We start from the raw sequence: 20,400 nt of genomic DNA on the forward strand, positions 1-20,400 counted from the left end.
CTACCATATTTTTACTGTACGTTTTCTATGTCTAGATACGTTTAGATTCACAAATACCATTGTGTTCCAGTTGCCTGCAATATTTAGTACAGGTACATGCTGTACAGATTTGTAGCCTAGGAGCAATAGGCCCACATAGTGCAGGTGTGTCGTAGGCTATACCATCTAGGTTTGTGAAAGTACACTCTATAATGTGCCCACAATGACAAAATTGCTTAAGGACACGGTCCTCAGAATGTATCCTTATTGTTAAGTGATGCATGACTGTACATTTTTATTTCCTCTTTGGGTACTTCTTTTGACATCTTTTTATACCTTGCTCATTGGACAAAAGACAAAGCTCATTGATTGTCAAGAGGCATTTTTGGGGAATATTTCTGTTGGCCCTAGATGTGGGATCCCAGGGCTGTCTACAAGGTGTGAGCCTGTTTTTCCGCTGCAGGAACTCTGCTGTGGGATGGGATTGGGGTGCTCTGTGACCACAGGCATAGAGTGGAGGGCATGAGGGACGGCTTGGAAGGGGAAGGAACATTGCCCTCAGTACTGGCAGCTCCCTGCTCCACAGTATGATCTGTTCAGGAAAGGACTTCCTGACTTGCCTATTGGAGGCCATGGGATGTATGGGGTCATTGAAGTGGAAGGCAAAGGTTCCATCCGCTCTGAGAAGCCCCCTGGACTTCTTGGGGAAGCTTCCATTTGGGTCAGGATGATCTCCACCACTATTGTAACTCTCTACCCCCACACCTGGGTGTTCTTAATAGGAAACACAGAGGAAGACAAATGGGTATTTGACCTAGATCTGGAACTCAAACTTGTACTTTCAGCTTACTCAAAGTCAGGAGGAGAAACAAGTCTTTAATAGTAGCAACACGGCAGATAAGGTGTGCTTATCCTAAAGCCTGCTTTTGGGAGGGGAATGAACTATAATCCAAATCCATTGATTCTCAACTTCCTGGGATTGTAAGTTTAGCCCTGAGAATAACTGCCCCGTGGAAATCTGTGTTGAGAGCCTGTTTGTCAGTGCTGCTCTTCTGCCTGGTGCTGGGCTATCTGGTCCCCTTTCCCCCCCCAGACACCCAGCCATTCAGGAGAAGCCAAGAGTTGCACATGATACTCCCAGCATTTTGACTCTTTCTTTCCCCATACTCATTTCCTCATCCCAGAAAAATTACCACTGGTCTTGAGCATCCCTTGTATGGATGCCATGTGTCAGGCTGGCAGGTGTTAGGACAGAGCTGGGGGCAGAGAGAGGACAGAGGAGAGGGAGGAGTGAAAAGAGAGCAGAAGAAAGAGCAAGAGTGGAGACAAAGGAAAAGGAACCAGAGAAGTGGAAGATAAGAGGAGGAGGAGACAAATGGTTTGGAGAGGAAGAAACAGAAGAGGAGAAAAGAATGTTAGTGTTAGTGTGGAGGACAGGGTACTACACCTTTCTGAAAACTCATATCCACCATGCGGGGGCCCATCATCTCAATGAAGTAATTCTTGTTTTTCTCATACGCCTCATCATCAATTACCTTGATGTGAATTGTTTTGCTGTGGATGGAAAAATAAGTATCATAAGCAAGGAGTAGAGTGTGGGACAAGTCAGTCAGGAGACAAAAACAGGAAGAGAAGGAAACAGTTAAAAGATTCAGAAAGGTCCAAGTTTCAACCAACACCACAGGGGCACGGAGGAGAGTGGCTGCCCGTGGACCCCTCCAGCCTCACCGGGCTCCTCCTGGGCTTTGTGCTGCTTCATGGCGTGATCATATTTGAAGACTGAAAAGAAAGAGCTCAAGCTTCACAGGCGAGGGCTCTGAGTTCTAATCCTGGATATGCTGCGTAATCTTGGACAAATAATTTAACTGATAAACAAACAGGATGAATCACGCTTACAGCATCCCAGGGCAGTTGTGAGAGCAATGAAATAACATACACATAAAGGCTCGGTCATGAAGGTCCTCTTATGTTTGCTTCCTGATAGCCTTGCTTTTGGGACAAGGGAAATTTTTTTGACTTTTACAGTCAGCTGACATTGATCCAAATGGTTTATTTCATAAGAGCAGAAAGGGACAAACTGGTTTGTGGAAATCTTGCCCAGAAATAGTAGAAGTTCTCTTTTTCTGTATGGCAGTGACTATCTCAGGGGAGCTGGCAGGAGGGTTGGTGGGGCGGGGCGGTGGTGGATTTGGCTCATGTCACACATTCTGGCAATTCACAGCGGGCCTCGAAAGCTGCTGACACTGTCTCCAAACAGGCTTCTGCAGTCACAGGGATGTGCCGGCTGGATCACATTAACTCTAGGGCTCTCAGAATTACGATTCCTTTCTCAGTCCTACGACGATCTCGTGCCTAGCACAATTGTATTGCTTTTCATGTTAAAAGGTATTATTTTGTTAATATAAACATTTGAAAATATATGCCAATTTTAATCACCCTGTTCTGCATTTCTTCTTCCTTCTTTCTTCCTTTGTTTATTTATTTATTGGAGCTTTAAAAACAGATGTGGACCTGGGTCTCTCCAGATGGTTGCTTACTGCAGGGACATTTTGGGACCAGTTCCCAGGGAAGATGTTTAGACCTCTCCTGGTGGGTGTGAGACACTGCTAGGTGGGTGGGTGTGGAGCTGGGTCTCCCCTCAGTTGTGGGAGTGAGGAAGCCTGAGCAGGAGCCCTGGGCAGTGGCCATGGGTCTGCACACCCTTTCAGACTCTGCTACCCCGTGACCTGGCCTTGTTGGAGGAGACCGAGGCCTTCAGCACCTCCTTTTATTCTATTTTTATAAAATAGGAATGTTTACATTCTAAACGGGGACAACCTCCCTGCCCTCCTGAGCTTCCCTAAGTCACCATTAGACCTTTGGATATCTACGGACTCCAGTGTCCACACTGTTGATCCTGCAGAATCAGATCTGGTCCTTTGATCCTGAAGTGAATGCAACAGCAGTTACCAAGACATCTGGCCCCCGCCACCCCACCACACGGACTCCAAACCCTCATCACTTGCCACACCCACCCCAGTCATGGACAAACGTGGCTCGCCACCATAGAAAGTGTGGCTCTTCGACTTGTGAAAGGCCATGATGCTTTGGCCTTCCTTCTTCCAGGTAATGGAGACAGATGACCTGGATTCAAATCCCGCCTCCACCCCTCACTAGCTGGGTGACCTTGGGCAATGCTCTAAAGTTCTTCAAGTCTCATGTGTAAGGTCGAATAATAGCACCTACTTTGTGGTGTTCTTAAATGAAATAATTTACATGAATTGCTGGACAGGGTTTGTGTTCCCTATTAAAAGTTTCACAAATAGCAACCATTATCACTAAGAGTAACAACAATCCCAGTTTGGTGGTTTGAGAGTAATGTGTAAGGAAAGCTTATCATCTTCAGCCATTAAGTCAGAAAACTAGGGGAACTCAATAAGTACAGTTGGTGAACCAAGAGGTGGTTCAAGCTGGAAATAGAAATCAGGTCATGAAAGGTTTGGATAAAACAGTATGATAAATCCTAAATGGACTATTACAGGGGTTTGGAATGTTAAGCGTGGTAACAGAAAGCAACCCCCATATTATCTCAAAATCTAGCCCATACCCCTATCAGCAATGAGCTCTGGGCTGGACAGGCAACGTGTCCTGTGACATAGCATGACTTGTGCTATTTTGATTGACATCTTAGGTAGGGACAAGAGATGCCATTGACATCTTATGTGGGGACAAGAGAAATGAGGACAGGTGTTAACTAGTGGCAAGAGTAGCTTAGGTTAGCCAGCTGGAACCACCATCGGAGCAAGGAATGAATGGAGGAGGCAGGGTATAGGATTCTCCCATTGAGATCATTCCCAGGAAGGGCATCACTGTTGGGACTTATGGTATTACCTTGCCTGGAGGCTAGAAAAATCCCTTCCAGCTCCTGAACACTGGAGAAAGTTCTCACTTCTGCTCAAGTCACAAAGGAGGCTTTAAGTATAATACGAGTCACCAGCCAGATCTTGAGTTTTCTTTCCAAACTTGTTTTTTCCCATTTCTGTCAATGGCACCATCATCTAACAAATTGCCAAGTCCCTAAACCTAGAATCACCCCTCATTCTTTCCTTGCCCTCAGGCCTCCCTCTCTTCCCCAGCACAGTTAATTTACTACCACCCTTCCTTCTGCCTTTAAGACCTAGATCAAAACACCATCTCCTGGCCGGGCGCAGTGCCTCCCACCTGTAATCCCAATGCTTTGGGAGGCTAAGGCAGGTAGATCGCTTGAGGTCAGGAGCTCAAGACCAGCCTGATCAACATGGCGAAACTCTGTCTCTACTAAAAATACAAAAATTAGCCAGGCATGGTGGCGCATGCCTGTAATCCCAGCTACTTGGGAGGCTGAGGCAGGAGAATTGCTTGAACCCAGGAGGTAGAGGTTGAGTGAGCCGAGACTGTGCCACTGCACTCCAGACTAGGCGACAGAGTGAGACTCCTTCTCAAAACAAAACAAAACAAACACTAAAAAAAAAAAAAACACCATCGCCTCTCCCTTGGACTTTGCAATAGCCTCCTAAGACATTTTCCTCTTCCTGTCTTTGCCCTCTGTATTCAATCCCTTCCCCACGTTATAGCCAGAGTTAACTATAAAAATGCAACCCAGGTCCTATCATGCATCCTGTAATTGTAGCACATACAGAACCCTGACCATGGCCTATGAAAGCTTGCATGATCCAGTCACTGTTGACCTCTCAGACCTCATTCATAACGTCCTCCCCTTGCTTGTGTGCCCCAGACACACTGGTCTTCCCAGTCCTCAAATCAAGCCCTTTCCCACCTAAGGGCAATCCCCTTGCTATTCCCTCTGCCTGGGATGCTCTTCATAAGGGTCTGCGCTTATCCTGATCCTTTGGGTCTCTGAGTAAACATCACCTCTTCGGAGAGGCCTTCCATGGCTACCTTATCTAGAGGACTCCCAGCTCTACCACTTTCGGGCACTCAACACAACCTGAAGTTAGTTAGTTACTAAGTTAGGATGTAAGCTTTGCAAGTACAGAGAACTTGTCTTTTTTTAAAAGCCTGCAGCATCCAGTATTTCCAGGCAGTCTCCCGTTCAGTGACTAACCAGACCCCACTCTGCTTACGTCCAAGATCAAGCAAGTTCTTGTCTATCTGACTTGCCACAGTAGTCCCAGTGCCCAGCACAGTGCCTGGCATATAGAACGCCCTCAATCATGACTTGCTGAGTGACTCACGGTGAATTTCTAACACACCTGAGACTTCATAAAATGAATCCACTCATCTTTTTGCAGTAAAAATATGTCATTAGACACAAAAATATTTTGAAGGCTACTTTCATGGAATGTCTGAGGATTCTCAGTGTGACAAAGAAGCTGCAGACCCAGTGTCATGAAACCTAGACCCCCAGTTTACTTAACATACCACATTTGTCTACTCCAAGGAAGATCTCTCCAACAGCAACCCAGGATATAACTTACTGGTTCAAGTGAGGGTTTTCAATTTTTTTGGGGGCTCCCCATTTCCAGTTCTTCTTCCAGCATAGTGGCAGTTACTTAATGGTCTTGGGGAGAGATTATCCTGAGCAGCTACTCCTAGAGCCAGTAATGCCGTCAGAGGCTCCAGGACCTGCACCTGCCTCTCCTCCAAGCTTTCTGCAGAGGGAGGTGCCAAAGCACACAGCGTTCCCAGAACAGACCTGGCTGAGCTGCTGGGGAAAGCTGCTCCCGGGAGATCTTCTATCAAACAACCTGCAGACGATTAGGAAATGCATGTCTGGGCTGCCTGGCTGGCCTTTTAAAATAGTCCTTTGCATTGAGGACATTCAAATCAGGCCTCTGATCCTCAGGGTACTGCAAAGAGGAAGGGTTCTCCTTAGCCACTGAGTTCTTTTAGAGTGAAAATGGGAGTAAGCAGCATTTATTAGTTGAATGGATGATTAATACATTGGAGGAGGCCTTCTTTATACAGGAAGGAAGAATTCTAAGATAATACATATGTTTACATTGTGTTCACCATAAAGAGAACCATGAGAAGAACTTTCTGATTTCATTCTTCTTATTTATTTATTTATTTAGACAGGGTCTCACTCTGTCACCCAGGCCGGAGTGCAGTGGTGTGATCATGACTCACTGCAGCCTCGACCTCCTGTGCTTAGGGTGTCCTCCTGCTTGAGTATCTGGGGCCACAGGTGCATGCCACCATGCCCAGTGAAACCCCGTCTCTACTAAAAAAATACAAAAAACTAGCCGGGCGAGGTGGCGGGCACCTGTAGTCCCAGCTACTCGGGAGGCTGAGGCAGGAGAATGGCGTGAACCCGGGAGGCGGAGCTTGCAGTGAGCTGAGATCCGGCCACTGCACTCCAGCCTGGGCGACAGAGCGAGACTCCGTCTCAAAAAAAAAAAAAAAAAAAAAAAAAAAAATTATTATTGGTAGAGATGGGACCTCACTACGTTGCCCAGGCTGGTCTTGAACTCCTGGGCTCAAGTGGTCCTCTCACTTCGACCTCCCAAAGTGCTGGGATTACAGATGTAAGTCACCATGCCCAGCCTCTTATTTCATTCTTACTTCTACTGTATTAACATAGATATGATTACTTACATTTTATTTTATTTATTTATATTTGAGACATAGTTTCACTCTGTCTCCCAGGCTACACTGCAGTGGCATAATCTGGCTCACCACAGCCTCAACCTCCTGGGCTCAGATGATCTTCCCACCTCAGCCTCCTGAGTAGCTAGGACTACAGGTACCTGCCACCATGCCTGGCAAAGTTTTGTATTTTTTCTAGAGACGGGGTATTACCATGTTTCCCAGGATGGTCTCAAACTCTTGGGCTCGAGCAATCCACTGGCCTCGGCCTTCCAAAGTGCTAGGATTATAGGTGTGAGCCACTGGGCCTGGCCAATTATTATTACTTCCATTTTAAAGAAGAGAAAACAGATGCTCAAAGAGGTTAAGTAACTTGCTCAGTCACACAGCTATTAAGCAGCTGAGCTGGGATTTTAGCCTATGTCCTCCTATTACACCTACAGCTTATTTCTTATGTGGGTGGGTAAGCTCTGGATATCATTCCCAAGCTGCAGCCACAGTGAGGAGGCACAGAATTTCTGCACTGAAATCCCAGCAGCACAGGCAGGTAATAAGTGGATCTGCCTCTGTATTGTGTCTTGAGTAGGTGGCCTGCTAACCATTCAGCCCTCTCATGCCAGAAATAATCTCTGAGTATAGGCTGGGCGTCTGACTCTGTGACCTCTTCCCGCCTGATTCCTACTGAATGACTCTTTACCCTGTCAAGAAGGGTTCCCTTTCATCACTTCTAAATGTATCCTTGCTGCTCCAAGCCAGCTAACGCTCACAGAGCTGCCTTGACCCGGGGCAGCTGGACCGAGCAGGTGAGGAGCTGCGAGCCTTTCCATGGGAGCTTTCAGAAGCCTCACATCTCTGTGCTGAGTTCTTCTTGTAGTTTTCTTTATCTTCCCCGTTGGGTGTCCCTGCCCCATCTATTCCCCTGCCAGGTTTCTGGCTCTTTGAACGTGGACTGAACCCCCCACCGCTACCTGCCACCAACAACCCAACACTGACATTTCCCTGACCCCTCTCCCAAGGTCTGAGGGGAAGGCCCCTGTTCCATGAGAAGGCTTAAGGTCTCTAATTGGTGTTCTCTTTAAAATAAGTGTGTCATCTGGCCCTGAAAGCTGTGCTTCTCAAACTTTAATGTGCACATGAATCACCCGGGCATCCTGTTAATGTGTGGATTCTGATTGGGTAGATCTGGGGTGGGGCCCAGAGCCTGCCTTTCTAACAAGGGCCCAGCCTGTGCGGATGCTGCTGGCCCATGACCAAAAGATCCCTTGGAGAAGTCTTTCTGTCTCTATTAAAGAGCCAGGGAAAGAGGAGCAGCAGCTTGAATGCTAGTGCCAGTCAAGAATGAGGGGCTGGAGTCAAAGTCTAGCATTTCAGCCAAACGCTAGACTAATTAGGTCAATTCAGACACTACATCTTGAGAGGGACTTTGGAGTACATCCAGAGTAGGGTGACTAGGGTGTTGAGAGATCTAGAAACCACATTTCAAATTAACTTACTAATATTTACGCAGTGCTTATTTTGTGCTAGGCAGAGCTCTAAGCATTTTGCTTATATTAAGTAATTTAATCCTCACAACTAACCTATGACATAGGTAGAGGCCAGGCCAGGTGCTATTTTCTCTGCACATATTATCTCATTTAATATTCATAATGACCTATGAGGTAGGTGCTATTTTTATCCCCATTCCCACACATGAAGAACCAGAGGACCAGAAAAGTTAAGAGACTTGCTTAAGGTTATAACTAAATAAGTGACAGAGCTGGGATCTGAATTCAGATAGTGTGGCTCTAAAGATTTTGCATCTAGCAGCTACTAATAGTTTAACAACCAATGTGTACAATTACTAAACATTTAAGTCAGCTCTTGCGAGCTGGTAGGAGTCTGCTCTGGTACACCACCAACACTGTCAGATTCTCCCAATGTGTTTGAGAAAGATTATGGTGGGAAAGAATAGTTCTGATTGATTTACAACTTATTTTGCCACATGCTAGTGTTTGCTCAAAGGGTCTGATGAAGTGAGGCAAAAATGTGCTTATTCAAAAAAGTCTTTGGGGGAAAAAAAGGCTTCAAGATTTGGCTTTTAAAAGGATTATGGGTGAGTGGGGAGGCAGAGTTTCTAAAATGGTCCCCTAAAGATGTTCTGCCCTAATCCCTGGAATGTGTGAACATGCTGAGGTATCACTCCTGAAATGTTACATGGTACCACAGTTACCTTTAAAATAGGGACATCATCCAGGCGGGCCTGATTGAATCACATGAGCCCTTAAAAGCAAAGAACTTTCTCTGGCTAAAGAAGAAGGGAAAGCCAGAAAGATGCGAGCCACAAGGAAGATTCAACATGCTGCTTTGGTTTGAAGATGAAGGGTGTCTTGTGAACAGGAACATAGGCAGCCTCTAGGTGCAAAGAGAGGCCCCTGGATGACAGCCAGCAAGGAAATGGGAACCTCTGACTTCAAGCCACAAGAGATGGGATTCTGCTGTTGGCCTGAATGAGCTTGGAAGCGTATATTTCCTCAGAGCCTCCAGATAAGATCCCAGCCTGGCCGACACCTTGGTTTCAGCCTTGCGAGACCTTAGACAGAGAACCCAGTCAAGCCTGCCTGGACTTCTGAGATACAGAACTACAAGATAATAAATGGGTATTGCTTTAAGCCTCTATGTTTCTGACAATTTGCTACACAGCAACAGACAACTAATATGGAAGGCTTATTGATTTTATGGAGGCAGGAACCTGAGCTAAATGATCTCTTGGAACTAGCCTGCACCATCTATTTTGTGAACAGAAAGAGTGTTTCAGGGTGTGTGTGAGAGCGTGCACAGACTCCCCTTTTGCTTTGGTATCTATTCTGGACCCTCCTTTGAGCCCTCTACTGCATGCAGCTTCTACATACCTGTGACTAGCTGGACTCATCAGAGATAACCTACTGAGGATGTGGCTTCCCCTAGGGAAAGTGTAGGAATATTTTGTCTCTACTGACCGTAAAGACCTGACTGCTGGACATGTTTATGGATGTAGACCCACATATTTGAGGACTTGATGCACATTCTGTTAATTCTGAAATGTCTGGGTTTATAACTGGGCATCACAACCCATGGGTACCCCTCTGCGCTCCTAATTATCCACTTTCCCAGTGCCTGGAGAGCGTGTTACCTGTGGCCAGAGGGAAAGAGACATCTGAGGTAACTGCATGATTATGGACCTAGGATTCAGGGTATGATCAGAGGCAAGGCAGTGCCAAAAACCTCAAAGGGATCACTCGCTCTGTTTCCCAAAGATCAGGGCAAAATGAGGGAATTTCTAATTTTTTGGACATTAGTCTTTTAAAGTAGATGCCTTTTTTTTTTTTTTGAAGGTTGTCACGCCTTGTCGGGTAGGTCTACAGGGTAGAAAAGATTTTAAAATCACAAAATTTTATTCTCCCCTTCCTTTCTTAGAGAATAAAGACTTAATCCTTCATCCTAAGAGTTGGAAACTCTCTGTAATGTCCATCCATCTGTCCATCCATCCATCCATCTCTGCAACCTGATCTTTTCCTTTCTTTTCTTTTCCTTTCTTTTCTTTCTTTCTTTCTTTTTTTTTTTTTTTTTTTTTTTTTTTTTTTTTTTTTTGTGAGAGGAAAAAAAAAAAGAAAGCTCTGTCACCCAGGCTGAAGTGCAGTAGCATGATCTTGACTCACTGCAGCCTCTGCCTCCCAGGCTCAGATGATTCTCCTGCCTCAGCCTCCCAAGTAGCTGGGATTACAGGCATGTGCCATCACACCCAGCTAATTTTTGTATTTTTAGTCAAGACGGGGTTTTGCCATGTTGGCCCGGCTAGTCTCAAACTCCTGACCTCAGGTGATCCATCCTCCTTGGCCTCCCAAAGTGTTGGGATCACAGAGGTGACCCACTGTGCCCGGCTCAGGCTGGAATCTTACTGTCCAGACATGCAGACATTTACTGTGCCCTGCCTCCCAAAGTGCTGGTATTACAGGCATGGGCCACCACGCCTGGCCTGCCACCTGATTTTTTCAAATTTTTCCACACAAACTCTGCACTTCAATTCTCTTCATTATGCCCCAAACATGTCATTCCTCTGCTCACCCCAAGAATCCTTCCTTCCTTCCCTCTTTCCTTCCTTCCTCCCTTCCATAATGAAGATTTCCCTCCTTCTTTGCTGCCCTATAGTGGGAAGTGCTTTATATTACTGCTTATGTGTGTATTCACGTGAGTGGGGGTATGATGGATTGGGCTGAGGGTTAGGAACATTGCACTATACATTAGAGGGAGGATCTGGCCTTCTCGAAAGTAGCCTCTATATGAGTATTGCCCAGTTATTCTCAAAAGGGAATTTAATCTTCAACCTTCATATCAGTGAGCCTGTGAAGGTTTCATCTCTGCATGTGACTCAGTTACTTACAGTTCCATTTGGGCCCCAAGTTTGTCCTGACTCACTTCAAGGCGGCTGGGGTGGAGGAGACAGGAATATTCATGACTCCAACTCTCTCTTTTTTCTAAGTCAAAAGATGTAAATATATACAAGCATGCCAGTGGTCTGGGAATAAATGATTGCTGTGCCCTGAGGTTGATAAATCCCCTTCTTGGAAAGGCAGGGAGAAGAATCTATAAAATCATTTTATTTAACAGTGTGTCTTTTCCCAGCACTGAAGAGAACAAGTGGCTGGTTATCTGATTCATGGCTTTAAAGATGTTGGATCTCTCTGTCTTGTCTTCTGTCACTGCTGGGAATCTCATTTTGAGAGAACAAATTTGATCCAAGCAGAAAAGAGAGAGGTTTGTATTGTATACACATGAAACGTTGGGTCTAAGCAAAACCTTCTAATGATTAGGAAGAGAGAGGAGCTGGCTCTTCAGGACTTGCATCAGATGCAGTCAAAACGCCCTGCCTTCCACCCTTATTCTCTGTCCACTCAAGCTCTAAGAAAGCCCATATTTCTGGTGGATAATTTCTAGAGATCCTTGTAAACAGCAAATCCAGGAAAGACTGCTGTCCTTGGGTTGAGCAGAGAAAATATTTCAATTAGAGACTTAACTGCATGGGAGATTAGCTGATTCTATAGACATTTTCTTGACTGAACCAATCAGGGACGTCACTAAAGCAGAGCTGCAGCATTGCACAACCGCACTGGGCTCCAGGCACACAGAAGCCAATGAGAATGCTGCCCCCTGGTGTTGTGCAGCGCAGCAGCACTGGATGACAGAACAGCCTGCAGGTTGCATGTTAGCTACTGTCACCATTTGGGGTGTGAATTGCGGATCCCAAAGGGGTTGTCAGAAATTTCCACCTGTGAGAATTCTAAATGACTTGTTTTCCAATTCAGAGTTCTTCCCTTCTTCTCCCAGTCAAAGGGGAAATTCTTGTTTTATACCACCTGGAGACAATGTAGGGCCCAGGCCACTGAAGGGATGGAGGCAGTGGGCCTAAGTGCTTGTCCCAGCTCGGCTGCAGGAATAGTGGATCCTTCGTGCTAATGTGACAATCTAGCCTGCTGCTAGTTTCACAGAACCTGGTGGCCTTGGAAGGAACATAGTAGGCAAACTTCTTGGGAGATAGACTTTAAAAGCAGAAGCTGAGATTTTCACAAAGGCGGGGAAGGGAGACAGAAATCCTATTTCCTTTATGCTTAAAGGTCTGACGTTATCCTTATGGTCAAAGCAAGAGGCTGATATAGAACAGACAAGCATAGATCCAGGACAGGGATCAGGGTGAGACTAGTAAGTCAGAGGTGCAACATTTAAAGGTATACCTAAAAACTCAGTAATCAAGATCAATAATATGTTAATGCAATGATTTTTAAAAGTTGGAATTAATGCAACAAATCCATGAGAAACAAAATATCAAAATGTTAAATAAAGATAGGTTCCTATCCTGCCCTTGCTGACTCACTTCATTTACCTCACCCTATCCCTAACCCTAGGGAGGCAACTCTAGTGGTCCTCTGATGCCTTGTGGTGTAATAGACAGAATGACACCAGGTAAAGAGCAGAGTCTGAGTTCCGCTGCTGCTACTTACTTACTAGAGTTCTCCTAAGCCTAAACAAGGAAGACAAGAGCCTGTTTCTCTTTTGAGATTGTTATGGGTCATGACATGAACAAAAAAAATACAACTCTTGTTTTTGGAAACTGCAGGTCTCCTTCAACTGTGTCTATGTGCGTGCGTGTGTGTGTGTGTGTGTGTGTGTGTGTGTGTGTGTGTTTAATATAACTAGGGCTTTTAGTTCACCCTCCAGAGCTAACCCCTTAAGCCTTTCAGGAAGCCAGACAACATTCTCAGCCTTTCAGGCTCTCTGTTCGTCTCTTCTGTCACTCCTCACAGGCCCTTCCTTGTCTTCTCTCTCACCAAAGGAAGTACCTGCCCTTCGCAAGAGCTCAGCTCACATGTGCCTGCCCAAGGTTTGCCATAGGCCACATATGTTTCTTATCTTTAGACAATAGGGAGGAAATGGGAGGAGGGTGGAGTGTCTTCTTTGAGGACATTGCCTTTGAATTACACTCCGGTTTTCTCTGGCCCTCACTTTTGCCTTCTGCCTTGTTGGGCTTGCATGAGTGGTGTGCGCCTATTTGTCAGTGTGGTCCCCCTTGGCTTGGAACCCTCTTCTCTGCCACATGACTCTACTCAAACCACTTTCTCTTCTTATCTGGCCTCTTGCAATAACTACCTAATTTATCTCCCTGCTTCCATTTCTCTTAGCCTGTTATGGTCCATTCTCCCCTCAGCTGGAGTGCTTAAAAACAATTTTTTAAAAGAAAGTTGTAACATGCTGCTCCCCCACTTAAACCTTCCATAGGTTCCCATTGCACTTAAAATTAAAACTGAAACTGCACAATCCAACCGAGGAATTCTGAAACTTTAGCATACTCGGAATCATCTGGAGGGCTCGATAAAACACAATGTGGGGCCCCATCCCAGAGTTTGTGACTCAGCAGGTCTAGGTAGGGCCTGAGAATTTGCATTCCTAACAAGTTCCCAGGTAACACGGATGCTGCTGGCTCCAGAACCACAGTGAGAACTGCTGATCAAGCCTGCAAAGCCTGACCTTGCTGCCCTGACTCCCCTACTCACCTTCTACCACTTTTCCACCACCCACTTTGCCTGGCCATGCCTGCCTTTGTTCTGTTTTCTCAAATGTCTTGTCCTCATTCCTGCCTCAGGGCCTCTGCACTACCTGCTTCCTCTGCCTGGAGCTTTCCTTCTCCAGATGGTCTCACGACCAGGTTCTTTTTAAATGTCTCAGCTTACATGTCACCACCACCTTGTCTGCCCGGTCTGCTTGGCCCTCCAGCTACTCTCCATCAAATCATTCTGTTTCCCTGTATCTTGTTTATTTATTTGTTTATCAATAAATGGTCTGTTTCCTTCATCAGAACAAAAGCTCCGTGAGAGCAGAAACCTTGTTTGTGTTCTTTGCCAGCACCCAGCACAGTCTCTGGCACATAGACAATACCCAATATATATTTGTTGAATGAATGAATGAATGATTAATGAATACCAGTAAGTGGTAGAGCCAGAATTTGAGCCCAGGTCTTTCTAACTGCAGAGCCAATCTTAATGCTTAGTGTGTGATTTGTGCTAGGGATGCTGAGACACACTTGGCTGGTCTCCCTGACTCTATTCTTGCATATACTACTCCCTCCGGAGCACTATTATCGGGCTACTCTTAGGAAAAGTTCACCTTGATAGCTCCTGTTTCCCTTCCCAAACAAGTCTAACCTCCTTTTCCTGGCCTTCAAAACATGGATGAAAATAGTCACCTTGGCTGGAATCATGGCTCCGCTGTCAAGTTCATTTATTTGGTTATGACTTTGGTTAAGCATATTCTCCATTGTTCTTTCCAATGATAGATGCCATGAAAATCATTATTCATTTGATCATTTACTGATTAAGAGCCTAGGCCTTAGAATCAGAGATGTCTGGATGCAGTCATTATGTTTTAAGGACTTTTGACAAATTAGCGAATCTCTATGAGCCTCAGTTTCCTTAATTTAAGATGAGTGCAATAATAAAACCTACCTCACAGTGTTTTTGAGAGGATTAAATGAGATTATGGAAGCAAAACCCCACAGCACAGTAACTGGCATACAATAAGCAGTTACACATGTCACTTAATTTGATGTTGGTCTGTCTGTTTAAGTTATAACTGGAGCAACCAATAAAATGATTTTTTTTTCCTTAATTCCCAGGACAGGGTCAGAAGAGGATGAGAAGTTTGGCAGGTGCTGGTTTGGGACCAGGTAGAGTGTTTTCTGAATTCCGTGGTCTGGTCTGCGGAAGAACTATAGATGAAGGAGTATGCTTTAAGAGGTCTTGAGTTTCCACAACATCTTTCCTTATTTTTTTTTTTATCACTGCATATCCTGTCTTAGGAATTCTGTTTGGAAGTGGGATCATCTTTGCACTGTACCTGCTGCCCTAGTGGAAGCCAAATGCCTTTTCAGGGTAACATTCCCTGTTATCAAACACTGCTCTTTGGTCTCTCACAGGGTGGATTGTGGGGCAGTTCATTTCCATGTTTCAGTCCCATTAGTTAAACACAGACAGGCCTTCCAGGGTCCTGTTTTTATCTCCATGGGGGTATGTGTGGGAGAACCAATGGTATCAATATATACTCTGGAGGGCTCCTCAACCTTGGATAAGGAGAAGTTCTCTGTGGATGTCCGGTAGGTAGAGGTGGCAACTGAATTCACTTCCTTCTAGCCCCATTCTGGCTGCTATTATTGACAGATAAACCCCCCACCCATGCCCATTTCTTTTCCCAGAAATGCCAGAATCTGATCTTTGGGTCCCAGTACCAATTTCTCAAGTTCCTTTTGCACCCTGCCCTCGCTTCAGTGAATTCTCCTGAGTCCTGCTCCTTTACTCTTTTGCCTGGGCTGACTGCAGTGGCAGAAAGAGTCTGTTTCCCCTGCAGAAGACGTCTGCCCTTCCTCCGATTTCCACTTTTCACCTCTGTTCAGGGGCAGATGGCTTGTGGCCAATACTCATGTCAGGTGGACATTTATGTATTCCTGTCCTATTGAAGGAAATAAAATAAGCTTGGAAAAGCCTAGACTTCTAGAGAGGTCATCACCAGCCGACAGGAGCCAGCCAGGAAAGCCTCTGGATCCCTCAGTTAAAAACATGTTTGTTTATATGGCACATCTCGGGGCTGCTACCTTTCCAATGCCATTCAGGTCTCGAAACAGTCAGGCAGACTCGTTCACCTGAAACAGGAGGTGGTGAAACTCTGGGGTGATGAAAGAAAGCATAACAATAGTGGCAGTAATATAATACATTTAAAATTCTACATCTGCCTAGAGGGCCTTTAATCAAGGATTTCAAAGCACTTTCCCAGATCTTGCCCATTCATCTTTACCACATCCCTGGGAAACAGCTGGCAGGTAGGTAGCAGAGCATTAAAATTAGAGTACTGTATCATTATCTTTGATACCAGCACTATCTGTTTAGACAGCATTTTCTGTGAAGGACTAAAGAGCTCCATACACATTGTATTATCTAATTCTCACTTATTCATACAACATCCCCCATATTTGCTGCCTTGCAGGTAGTTTGGAAAGCTTTGGATCCACAGAAATGCACAACTTTACTGCCTACTCCCTCCCCTCCCATTGCTGCATAATTCACAGGCACTTCCCAGTGCTGATCTGGCTGACCGTAAGCCACCAATACCGTGGGCTGGACCACCTACCTTGTCTATCACCATGACACAAGCACCCTCAGCACACACATTCAGTTTTATGTCAGTGATACCAAAGGTGGTAGGAAGAACAAGTCGTAAATTCCCTCATCAGATTTCATTTGAGTCTAGTTTGTTGGGTTTTAAAACCTCACTTGTATGGTTATCAGATGGACTTCATGGTTATTATGAAGATACAGCATTGGGAATGGATCTGCAGGGTCCACCGATCATATAAACCCATGGTTGAGGCTAAGCTTCAAGCACAGTCTCTGTCCACCTTGAAAGTGGGCATCACCTTTACAATTGGCCCAGGGGAGTGCTTTGATTTGTAAGAACTTCTGTATTTCCCTTCCACTGAAGTCATCAGGCAAGTGATATTCTTCTGTTATATACTTATAGTACATGTTACAGTTGTAAAGAATCAATCTTGTAATTGTTTTCTTATTTGTCTTCTCTACTATCCTAATAAGCTCTACAAGGGCGGGAGCTGCATTTGTTTTAATCACCCCTATATCTCCAGAGTTAAGTACACATCAGATGCTTAATAAAAGTATCTGTTGAATGAAGCTGGGCACGGTGGCTCACACCTGTAATCCCAGCACTTTGGAAGGTGAAGGCAGGTGGATCACTTGAGTTCAGGAGTTCGAGACCAGCCTGGCCAACATGGTGAAACCCTGTCTCTACCAAAAAATACAAAAAATTAGCCGGGCATGGTGGCAGGCACCTGTAGTCCCAGCTACTCAGGAGGCTGAGGCAGGAGAATGGTGTAAACCCAGAAGGCAGAGCGTGCAGTGAGCCAAGACCGAGCCACTGCACTCCAGCCTGGGCGACAGAGCGAGACTCCATCTCAAAAAAAGAAAAAAAAAAAATCAACCAGGCGTGGTGGCACACGTCTGTAATCCCAGCTACTCAGGAAGCTAGGACATGAGAATTGCTTGAACCGGGGAGGCAGAGGTTACCGTGAGCTGAGATGGTGCCACTGCACTCCAGTCTGGGCAACAGAGTGAGACTCCATCTAAAAAAAAAAAAAAAATCTATTGAATGAATGAGGGAACGAACAATGGAATTTATCACATTGAACATTCTCTGGCTTAGGGCTTCTAATCACACCCTTTCTGCACTGGTGTAAGTTCCATGTCTGGGCATCATAATGGCCCCCACCCGCATGTCATATCATCATGCACCCTGGGAAATGCAGCCTTGCCAACCCTCATTTTCCTCAGTTCTTGAGACACATAGGCGCTGCTTAGATAGAAGCCTTATATTTGGCCCAGTCTCCTCCAAAACTTTAGTTGAGCTCTGGGCTCAGAATGTTTATATGGCCTGCTCAAAAAGCCCAGTGCTTCCAGCAAAATTTCTCACTTGCACCTGTCGCTGTGGTATGGAGAGAAAAACACATAAACTCTGGGGCCACAGAAACTTGAGTTAAAATCTTAGTTCTATTGCTTATAGCTGTGTGACCTTGGCCAAATCTCTTACCTCTTTGAGCTTTTGTTTCTTCAGCAGTTACCTGGAGATGATAACATTCACATTCGGTGGTCGTGCGGGTGACATGAGAAAGCACAGGCAGCAGGCTCAGTAAATGATGGTTCCCTTTCCTTCCCTTCTTTCCTTGACCCCTTCCTTTGACTCATCCTCCCTCCTGGCTGCCAGTTATCATCTGGATGCCTCTAGCTGTCATCCCCTAGATTTTAGGCTCCATGCTGGAAGAGTTGAGACTCAGACTATATTTAGATGCCTTAGTGCTTTCATTTTTTTATACCACTGTGTTGCTATGGTGATGGTGGAGAGGGGAGGGGAAGGACAGCTTGAAAGGAAAGATGGAGCTCAGTGGTGAAGATTGGTGGCCCTGGCTGTGGACTGTTCCTGGCTGGTACTCTCCAAGGAGATTTACCTGTGCATTCCATCAGGAGATGCAGCAAGGAGGCAGGAGGAGGCATTGCTTAGTAAAGGCTCTTAGGAAAAGAGAAGATAAAGAGGACTGACTGTTGAAAACTGCTCACTCCACTGGCCCAGACACAGCCTTAACTCCAGGAACCTTCCTTAAGTGGCTTCTCTAGCAATTGAGTCAGGAGACAGCAAATGGGGTTGGGTGGAGAAATGACATCAGTTATGTTGGAGTTTGGAAGATGTTCAGACCAGACTCCTTCACAGGAAGAAAGTCCCATCTTTATACCATGGCCCAGGATTGTCATGGATTCTGTTCATTAAGGAAACCAAAGTTGTACAAGGGCAGAAAGGAGGAGAAGTCCTTGTATTTGTGCACAGAGCTCTATTCCATTTTATTTGTGCACAGAGCTCCACTCACCGGATTTGAATGTAAGCATGGTAGGCTCCAAGCTGATGGAGAAACTTGCACTGTAGAATAATCCAGTATTCCTAAAATGGTTACACATCATTTCACTGAGTCCTCAAAAATGGCCTGGTGAAGTGGGATTATCTTTACGTGAGAAAATGACATAGATAGGTTGGCAACTTGACCAACGTCACACAGCTGGTAAATGGCAGAGCAAAGAATTGAACTCAAGCCAACTGGACTCCAACTCTAATGTTCTTTCCAGTATACCAATGGCTACCAAAACCAATTATTTAAAGCTGAAGAAAATTTATGTGAAGATGAAAGCCTTTGGTGAAATAGAACCAAACAAAGCGGATATAAGCAGAGATGCTGAAGTTGAAGTGGAGAATCTCCCTTCGACAAAACCTCCTTCCACTTCACCTGCCAGAAAACAGGGTCCTAGGCAGCACTCTGTAAGGGTGGTGGTTGAAGCACCCGTATTAGAAACATCTGGTATAACTGTAAAAGTGCCAATTACTAAGTCCCAGTCCCAGATTCTGATTTGTAGATCTGGGGTACTTTTCTTTGGACAAGCATCCAGGAAATCTGGATAAATACTAATTTGACTGGAGTTAAACAAACAACTCTTGACTCAGAAAATTGGGCGATGGAACAAAATTGCATCACCTATCTCTTTTTCCTATCTGATTCCTCAAGCTCATTTTTACCAGCCTGAGGTCAGGCATGTCAAAATAATCAGGCTGGATTGTCTTGTGAAGTTTTCCAACTGCCCTCTGGGCCTCCATCAGTGGCTGATCCCTGGGCTCTAGTCTATGTGGGTCATCAGGGTCCAGGTGAGGCCACAGCCATTGTTTGACCTTGGTGGGGTCATCATTGTGCCTAACAGTAGATGCAAGGAGACTCAGGGTGAAGGGCAGGGAAGAGGGTATCATATTCAAGAGCACAGGAGGGGATGTTTATCAGATGAAAAGTCCCAAAGGAGCATGCAAGATTGGGACTAAAAATATATTTATTGGCCAAAGCAGAAAGTTTGGGAAAATCTGCAGGGAAATGAATACTTGATTTCTCATTCATCAAAGGGTTGAAAGAACAGTATGGAAAATGAAGGAGATTCTGAAGGTGCTGTTGAAGGGAGAAGTCAGTGTGAGATTTTTAGTTCCCCTAAATTCTGAGGACCTTAGGATGCTCCCCTCACTTATAAATAACAGCTCTCTATGGGCAAACACTGTGTGTGACATACATTTAATCCTTCTCATTGAATCCTTCTCAGAGCACTATTAAGTACTAGTAGCATTTCTATTTTGCCCATGAGGAATCTGAAGCTATTGGAAGTCAGGTAACTTTGTCCAAGGTCATCCAGCTAGGAAGTGATAGAACGAGGATTTGATTCCAGTGGTCTGATTCCAAGACCCCTGCATACTTGTCCAAAACCGACTGACCCTAAATAGGTGTAAATAGGCCAATTAAATATCCATGATAAGATTTTTCTTAAAATATCAGATTACTTCAATTTTTAAAAATAATCTGTTGGGGGGGTGACCCTACTAGGTGAAGCTTTTAGGTAATCCAGCACCAGGTAGGTGAAGGAGCATCTGCAAGGGGGTTATATTCCCAATCTCCTTTGCTGCTTCCTGCTCTGGCAGGAGATTGCATTTGTTCAGTTGTTTTTACAAAGTCTTCTTAAAGCAAAATCTTGTTAAATCAACAACAACAACAACAACAAGGCAACATATTTATTATGTAAGCCCTGCATACAAGGCAGAGCTGAGATCCCATCTCCTGAAGAAACTTTCCCCATGACTCAGGCCCACAAGCCCTCTCCGTCTTCTGAACCTGGTCTCATTTCTAGTCTGTAGCTACCACGTGGCACCCAGCACACA

The 20,400-nt window shown here is 45.2% G+C and overlaps 1 protein-coding gene across 28 annotated transcripts in view; it reads right to left on the reverse strand.

The window, feature by feature from the left end:
• Positions 1-20,400, reverse strand: part of SLC8A3 (solute carrier family 8 member A3) — a 142,301-nt gene that overhangs the window by 18,572 nt on the left and 103,329 nt on the right. For 9 of the 28 annotated variants that reach the window (XR_012415905.1, XM_045396620.3, XM_073997638.1 and 6 more), the window contains one exon: positions 1,427-1,533. The exons of 14 other annotated variants lie outside the window; for them this stretch is intronic. Coding sequence is in view for 7 of the 14 variants with exons in the window: in XM_045396620.3 (XP_045252555.1) it covers positions 1,427-1,533 (107 nt within the window). In the remaining 7 variants the exon portion in view is untranslated. Of the gene's footprint in view, positions 1-1,426; positions 1,534-17,700; positions 17,954-20,400 lie in introns of those variants that run through there. 5 more of the 28 variants (XM_045396629.3, XM_065548963.2, XM_045396627.3 and 2 more) reach the window with 3 other exon arrangements.

This window comes from Macaca fascicularis, chromosome 7, assembly GCF_037993035.2.
Source record: "Macaca fascicularis isolate 582-1 chromosome 7, T2T-MFA8v1.1".
Taxonomy (NCBI): Eukaryota; Metazoa; Chordata; class Mammalia; order Primates; family Cercopithecidae; genus Macaca; species Macaca fascicularis.